Genomic DNA, 8,608 nt, shown 5'->3' with positions numbered 1-8,608 from the left:
ATCATTATTTTAACAAATAATTTCAGATATCTCTTATTATCTTCAACAAAACATATGATATTTTCCTATTTCTGTCCTATTTTATATTTATTAGTTACGATTTAGGTTCCACGTCTATTGATGATCATGACCAATTTCACCTGTCGATCCTTAATTCCTAAATATTAAACAATTTTAGTTAATGAGCACCACTCGTTTTCAAATTTGCATAATTTGAAATCTTTTAAATATATGGACCGTTTCTCTCGTTAACACACTTTTTTCTCAAAATTAAATAAAAAATAAATATTTTCATAATATATATATTGTGGTTGTTTCCATCAAAATTCACAATAATCTCGTCCAATATACTTGTTAGGATCAAGCACTTACCACTGGGCCAAAAACTATATCTCTTAGTCAAGACGCGACTTTATTTCCTTATACTTATAGCAGTGTAGAGTGCACCTACTTTTGTGCTAATTGGTTGGGCTGTTAGGCCCATGAGTCCTGATAAATGTGTCTATTTGTTTGTGCTATCTCATATCTTTTAAAGATCAGTCTTACATTTTTCTTACTATCGGCACTGTCCCTAGCAGAGACAATATTATCCTTTAAAATCTGATGTCACTCTTTTATGATCATTTAGCCAACCAGATCAAGCGGCACAACGTCAAAAGCTTGATGTACGAGAACTTCTCATCCATCTCAGCACTACTCTCACTTATGCACGCTTAACCCAACAATTTTTTTTATATGATCTTGCATTATATGTTTCAAATTGAAAACTTTGTTATCCAAACTTATCAAAGGTATTATTCTATAATTTAGATCTTAATATTTGAATATCATTTTTAGATACCAAATAATTAAGCTAATTATTTCAAATATTATTATCAAATCATCCTCTATACCTTAACAAAACAATACCTTATTCTTAATAAATTTATTGCATACATAGACTTATTCAAAAGATATCATATTTTCAATTAAAATTTTCAAAATGAAAATTTTAAAATCTCTATACAAATATTCAATTATATATCATTATTTTAAAAAATCTCTTCAAAAATCTCTTATTAACTCCAACAAACATATGTTTTCAAACTTATTGTATTTTAATATTTTTTTATTTTTAAAGAAACATCCAAGTCAATTTCAGTGTTTTTGTAATATATATAATGAAAGAAAAAATTGTTGATTCATAAAGAAAATTTTATCAATCCCACTTTTTTTTATACAATATAATTATAATAAATATAATTTAATTTTAAGTATTTTATGGAACTTATCTAATAAATGACTTGATATGAAACATATTGTGGAGTATTATTTTTATTTTAAATAATATTAATAAATTTATAATTTCTACTCTAAATCAAGATACATTTGATTTTTAACTTTTCACAATTCTAATGCAATTCACTATACAAATTAAAATTTGAAAATTGAAAAATTAATGATAACTTTTATGATTTTAAATTAAACAATATATTGTTTTTAATTTTAATTGTTGCATAAACATATCTTATAGATATTTATTTAGAGTTAAGACTCTTTGTGATAAATATAAGATATATATTATGTTTTCTATTTTACATGGCCTTGTCATATAAATTTAGTTTACAAAAACATCAACACCTATTTTTAGGGTTCTTTTGAAATAAACGCAAATCAAGGACAAAGTTGATAATTCATAGTGTAAAACTTTGTCCACAGTCTATAAAACTTGGTATTCAGATATACGTTGAATATGATAACATAAATAGATGTCAATAATAATATATATGAATAGAAAAAATTTTAAGTATATATAAAAGTTATGAAAACTTATAATTAACAACATCGAAATTTTGTTACCACTAAATTTTGTCATAATCAATAATAGATTAAAGTTTATTTTACTGTTGTAAAAATATTAATATTCATGTGATGTTTTTTTACTTTAAATATAGATATATAGATAAAAATATAGATATAAATTAATAATAAAAAGTTGATTTGATTTTACTGTGTATATAAATATTGATATAAATACTGATATAGATATATATAAACATAGATATACATTAATAATTGTTAGGATCAAAAATAAATTTAGAGTAGAGGTGAATAAATTTATCCCAACAAATATTTCGATTGGGATTAACAATCTTGGAATTTTTTTCTTATCAGTTGGGTTCTTAGTAAGTCAATCATAGTAAACTGTATTTAAATAGAATAATTGAGACTGGCCGAACAAATAACTTATCAAAAAACCAGTTGGGTTCTACTGGATAGTATTTATGGTAGTTAAACTGAAAGATAATACACAAAAGTTGTTTCTGGATGTTCGAAAATTTCAATACTCATACGCCATCCCTTCTTTCTTACAGAAGGATTGCACAAATACTTTGATAATTACAAGCAATTTGAAATCACTCACTTCAGTAGGATTTAACACTGCGTAACTGAAATTCTTAATAATTTCAATATAAATTGATTTGATCAAAACCCCATAATGAGTTTTTTTTTTGAAGTTTTTAAAATAATTGTTTTACAACAATATTTTTGTTGTTGAGTAGCTTGTGAGATGGTCTCACGAATTTTTATCTGTGAGACAAGTTAATCCTATCAATATTCACAATAAAAAGTAATACTCTTAGCATAAAAAGTAATACTTTTTCATGGATGACCTAAATAAGAGATTCGTCTCACAAAATACTACCCGTGAGATCGTCTCACACAAATTTTTGACTTTTTTATTCATCTAAACATAATGTTAAGACATTTCCCCGAAACACGTCAGAATTCATACGACCAATTTAGTGTATTTTTTATTTTTGAAAATTAACACAAGGTGTGTACATAAGAGGTTGAAAATTATTCAGATAATAATGGGGAAATGGCAAAGGTACCTAATATTTCAAGATAAATTTCACAATGTATTTACTAAAAATCAACCCCAAAAGAATCTAATATTCAAGTAAAATCTGACCCAAAAATTGTTCGATAATAAAGACATGCAAACTTGAACCTGTACCATTTAACTCCTAATACATGCTGCGCACTTTCTCAACACCCAACTTTCTTTTGCACAACCACCAAATCGAAAGAATCGCCATAAGTTCTACTGAGAGCTTCGGCACACAGACCGTGCCCACCATCAACTGTTGGCATCAGAACCTCCATAAATGGAGTGGCCGGATTTTGCTCCCCTGGCATGATAACCCCAACAAAAACTCTAAGAACGTTCGATGCACTGATGTCCATACATACGCTGATTTTGGGTACCCCCTTTGGGGCAAGAGGAATCCCCGGAGTCTTGAAATATCCCACGAGATGGTTCTTTTTGATTGTATTCTCATTACCCTCAAAAATGACGAGTAGCGCCTCATTTTGGTTATCGTGAATGGTTGTGAAAACCAGTTCTTTTCTTGCTGGGATTGTGGTGTTTTGAAGTATGATTGGTACATAGTCATTTCCATACGCTTTTATTCCAATGCTCCGTGGAGTTACTTGTATCGTTAAAAGGTCTAAACTGCCGAAAGGGTCGTTGAATCCAGAAGCCAGGGCACCTTCTAGTGCTGCTCCTCGAACAGCAGCTTCCAGAGGATGACTTCCAGTGTAGAAATCTCTTTCACAAATACCCTTTACAATGTTTTGTAGCTTAGGAATATTTGAGCAGCCGCCGACAAGAATTACATCGTTTATGTCCTCTATTTGTTCTACCTTTGCCTCGAGTAGACACAATATAATTAGCTTCTCACATTCAGCAAAAACTTCTTTATTCACTTCCTCAAACTCCTCCCTGTCGATACTTCTACATATTTTTCTTCCATTTCCCAAGTCAAGATCAATCTGGATGCTGGATTGGGACGAAAGTTTGTGGATTGCTTCCTGAGTGGCAACTCGTAGTAATCCCAATTTTCTTATGTCATCAATCCCGTGGCTCGCAAAGAGAATGTTCATATCAGGCAAGAGGTGGTGCATCATATTTAGCAGCATGTCTTCACCTCCTAAAGTACTTCCTCTCATGGCTTTTATCTGTGTAACTCCCCCTGCTGTAGCAGTGATGGCCACGTCACAAAATCCAGCACCCATATTGAATATTAGTGCAACTTTTTCGCTCCCACTGCCTGTATTTTCAGGTGCATTCTGCTGTTGTTGCTGTGCATATAACAAGGCAACTGCTGTAGGCTCAGGCATCAACCTCAGAACCTGAAGCCCTACCATTGCACATGCTCTTTCGACTCGACTCAATTGGAATCTGGTAAATGACACAGGAATTGTTAGGACAGCATTTCGTACAGGACGTTTCAAATGAATCTCGGCCATGGTTTTTAGTTCAAGAAGAAATATGGCGAGAACTTCTTCGGGAGTCATGGACCTCCACACGTTATTGACCAGAGCAGATACGAATGGCCTGACACCTATATCTAAGGTCTGCACAAGAAATGGGAGGCTTTTGCTTGCATGGACAATTGAATCTGTGTCGATTCGACCAACCAACCTTTTCATGTTAAAAATGGCAGCACCAGATAACATTTCATACTCATCAGAAAGTTGACTGCTTATACCGGTGACTGGAATCTCATCATCTTTGAACTTGACGTAAGATCTAAACAACTTCTGCTCTCGTCTATTTCCCAGAAGCTCAACATCCGAGCCATTCCAAATTGCGACGCTGGATTGAGAGGTACCAATGTCAATCCCGATTGCTACTTCGGGGGAAGGAGGAGAAGATTTTTCTTCCCCGGTTGTTTCACTGTCCGATGCCACAGTGTATGCTGGTTCCGACATTCCTGAAAATTAAGGATTCCATGAAAATAATATCCACAAACTAACATCAAGCGTAACATGAATACAGTTTTTTCTAGGGGTTTGCAAATAATATGGCACTTCCAAGTTCCAACTTTTACGTTTTCACCTTCACTCGTTTAAATTCACAAATCTCGTTTCTAAGATTGAAATGGCCAAATATTTCTCAAATTTACAAGACTAATACCATCATTTCCTAACAAATATGCTATTGAGGAGCTCAAAAATTTTTCTTAGAGCTAGAAATGTTTCCCACTCATTACAGGGGAAATTAAAGGGAGACCGATAATGATCCCAAAATGTATTAAGTTGCATTCCTCTAAATTCGTTCTTCCCTTCTTCGATCAAGATGGACATAGCTGGCAAAAAAAATCAATTTTTATATCTAAAAGTTTCAATTATTCAAACTCAACTCCAATATATCAAATCGCATGTCTGGCCTTTCTTGGTCCACACTGTCCGGATATAGGCCACCACACAGGCTTTTTGACGAACAGAATGTGACATATATCAAGCAACACAAAATGTATAATCGTAGCCTCATTCAGTATATCAACAATACGCCAAAAAAAAAAAGATTATCTACAAACAGCGTAAGCGCAAGAAACATGACCTTAATCTCTTTTTGCACCCGAAAAAACGAATAAAAAAGATTAAGGGCAAGAACTAAATCATCTACAAACGCGAAAATTTTACCAAGAAAACGAAATCGTATAAAACCAAAACAATCGAACCATTATCATCACAGCTCAAAAAAATTCCACCCAGAAATCGATCATTACTAACTCTGTAACCAGGACAAAAAATAACTTACTGTCTCTTGAAGTGTACAGAAGTGTAATAGCGGTTGGGATTTTCTGGTTAACTGAAGAAAGACAGCAATATGGAGAGGTTCTGGCTTATATACATATGCAGCGTAGCTTCCAATTCTTCATTAATTTACGAATATTTATTATTATTACTATTTTCTGAAACTTTTATATGAATTTTATTTTACTGTTCTGGAAAATTTGGTATAAAATACTTTATCTATGCTAATTACGTATGGAGTTTACAGCATAGTGGCCACAACAAAAAAATATTGTCAAACCATTTGATATTACTGTTTTATAATGTATTGTGTAACATTTATTTTAGATTTAGAGAATGCAAAAATATTTTGTTCGGTGATTGACAAAATAACAGCATCGAACTGATTCAGATCTAGATGCTTTTCAATTGTATTTTTAGGTTTTTGGATCGATAGATCAGTTCAAGTCATTCAGACAAGAGCATCATAAGATCAATCTATTTTAGCAAGAAGCCAAACAACATAATATATGATCTAGCTGCAAGATAACATATGTCAAAAAATAATTGACATTACACACATTCAAATTTTGAAAGTACAATCGTATTGTCATTGGCTGGAAATTAGTTTTTTTAAAAATAAAAGATATTGGAAGACAAGCCGCCGTTCAAAGTCTGTCCTATTTAAAATGATTACACAGTATCCAACTGACTTCTGAATGCAGAAAGTTATCTAGACATGACGTGTCAGCTTTATGAAAAGAAAGAGTTTAAAGTTGCAAAAGCACAAGGAACATAAAATGGACATTTAATGATATGTACGACAACTGAAAGCGACATATCCATTCTGTCGGGTGATAGTACAAATGCAGAAAAATTCTAGCATCATAAGATCAATCCATTTTAGCAAGAAGTCAAGCAATATAATATATAATCTAGCTGCAAGATATTATATGTCAAAAAATAATCGACATTACACACATTCAAATCGTTGAAAGTCCAATCGTATAGTCACTAGCCATAAATAAGTTTTTTTAAAAAATAAAAGATATTGCATGACAAGCCGTCGTTCAACGTTTGTCCTATTTAAAATGAACATAAAATGGACATTTAATGATATGTACGACAACTGAAAGCGACATATTTTCGAAATTCTATTTAGTTCTCCCTAGGAATTTTCGAGACTTTTCTCTCCCAAATTCTGCCGAGTATCGAAGCACTAATGCAGTCCAGATCCAGAAGTAGGATTCGAAAATCCCAATGCAGAAAAACCCCTCCACGTTTTTTCACCAGATCTGAGTTAAGTGAGCTTGTTTTAAAAGTTTAAATTTTCGGTTATGTATATTTTCGTTTTTTTGAAAATTTGGTCAAGTGCAAATTCTTCTTCTACTTATTTTTTGATACGATTATTGTATGTTTTGTGTTGGTACTGTGATGATTCGACTGGATATGGGTTCTCTTAGAGGAGTAAAAATTAGGAATTGATATTAGTAAATCATAGAAAATAGAGAAATCTCAGTGTCTAGTCAAATATATGCTTATGATAAGAGTCATGTTATGCATGGTACGTGTTACGAAATTTATGCATTTTATTATGTATGTGCTTGAACGGACCTCACTTGCTGAGTGACGATCATATTACTCACACATTACTCTCCCATCCCAGATAAGCCGAAAGAATAGACAGAGAAAGAACATGACCAGTTTTGGGGCTGGTGATGGACAAAATTTTAATTAGATCTATGTTCATTTTTTTCAGTTGTAAACACTTCCGCTTAGTTTTATCGTTTTCAATTATTTTCGTTGTAAAGACAATTTTACGTTTGATTATGAGTTAAAAAGTGGTTTTGGTTTATACTGTAATACGAGGCTTGTTGTTTTCGATTGTGTGATTGTAAAACAATGCCCGTGTCGACTAACCTCAGTCTCAGGGTGTGACAAGATATCATGATACCTATTATATATTCAATGAATTTATCTATGAAAGTTTGTATGAGTATACAAATATATTAAATATCATAATTGAATAAACTGTAAAATATTATTAAAATAAATATTGTTTTTATATAAGAATCAATCAGATCCAAGATACAAGTTGGTTCGTTAGATTTCACTTCTTCACTTGATGAGATCTACAGATCAAATCACTAGTCCACGGAATGTAACGTATTTGTCTTGTATCCAAAAATATCTACGCATGATCTTTAATTAGAGCCCCATGGTGAAGGAAATTTCACAGATTATTAGGAGAATTTCTTTGTTTTACTTTGCATATTCAATGAATTAATAGGTAGATAACTGCCGCAGTAGACGCACGTGAACTAATAGATTATCATTTTACTTCGCATTATCACCGAAGTCGTATCCAAAAAATTAGCGAAGTCGTTGACCGGTTCAATGAGGAAAACCGGTCCGAAATTAGACCGATGCCGAAGTGAAACGTCTTAAACATCATCGATTTCGTAAAGTGCAGAAGTAATAGCTTATATATAACTACATAGTTTACATGAATAATGAAGTAAATGTGTTGTTATAACTTCGCAATGTTGTGAAGTAATTGATTTAGCAAAGGACTGAAAAACCGTCGCTAATTAGCGACGGTCTATATTCTCATTAGCGACGGACTTTTGAAAATTATCTGTCGCAAATTAGCGACAGTCTTTTGAAAATAAACTGTCGTTAATTAGCGACGGTTTAGATATCCGTCGCTAAGTAATTAACGACGGCTTTGATTAAAGGCGTCACTATTTAGCGACACTTTAACTCAAACCGTCGCTAATGTTATTATTTTTTTAATAATTAATTTTATAATTCAATAAAGAATATTTAGTTTTCTAATTATTCGTAAATATTTTTAAATAATTTTCTCAAAAAATCTAAATATCACATTTTTGAATTTATAAATATTTTATAAAAATATTTAACTTTATGATAAAACAAGAGAAAAAATTAAAATTCATGATCAGAAATTAAAAATAAAAGCTAAAATATTTACCATAAAGCGAAATAATAATCGGGCAGAAGAGAACAATAGACCGAA

The 8,608-nt window shown here is 31.8% G+C and overlaps 1 protein-coding gene across 1 annotated transcript; it reads right to left on the bottom strand.

Annotated features, from left to right (window-relative positions):
- Window positions 1-2,882: 2,882 nt before the first annotated feature.
- On the bottom strand, window positions 2,883-5,746 carry LOC140980359 (heat shock 70 kDa protein 8). Its single transcript, XM_073446135.1, has 2 exons — window positions 5,594-5,746; window positions 2,883-4,763 (listed from the first exon to the last, which is right to left on the bottom strand). Exon 2 carries the CDS (start codon window positions 4,759-4,761, stop codon window positions 3,034-3,036), a length of 1,728 nt encoding a protein of 575 aa, XP_073302236.1. The 5' UTR covers window positions 4,762-4,763; window positions 5,594-5,746; the 3' UTR covers window positions 2,883-3,033.
- Window positions 5,747-8,608: the final 2,862 nt, after the last annotated feature.

This window comes from Primulina huaijiensis, chromosome 7 (genome assembly GCF_012295235.1).
Source record: "Primulina huaijiensis isolate GDHJ02 chromosome 7, ASM1229523v2, whole genome shotgun sequence".
NCBI classification, from domain to species: domain Eukaryota; kingdom Viridiplantae; phylum Streptophyta; class Magnoliopsida; order Lamiales; family Gesneriaceae; genus Primulina; species Primulina huaijiensis.
This window is presented reverse-complemented; position numbering and strand designations above follow the sequence as displayed.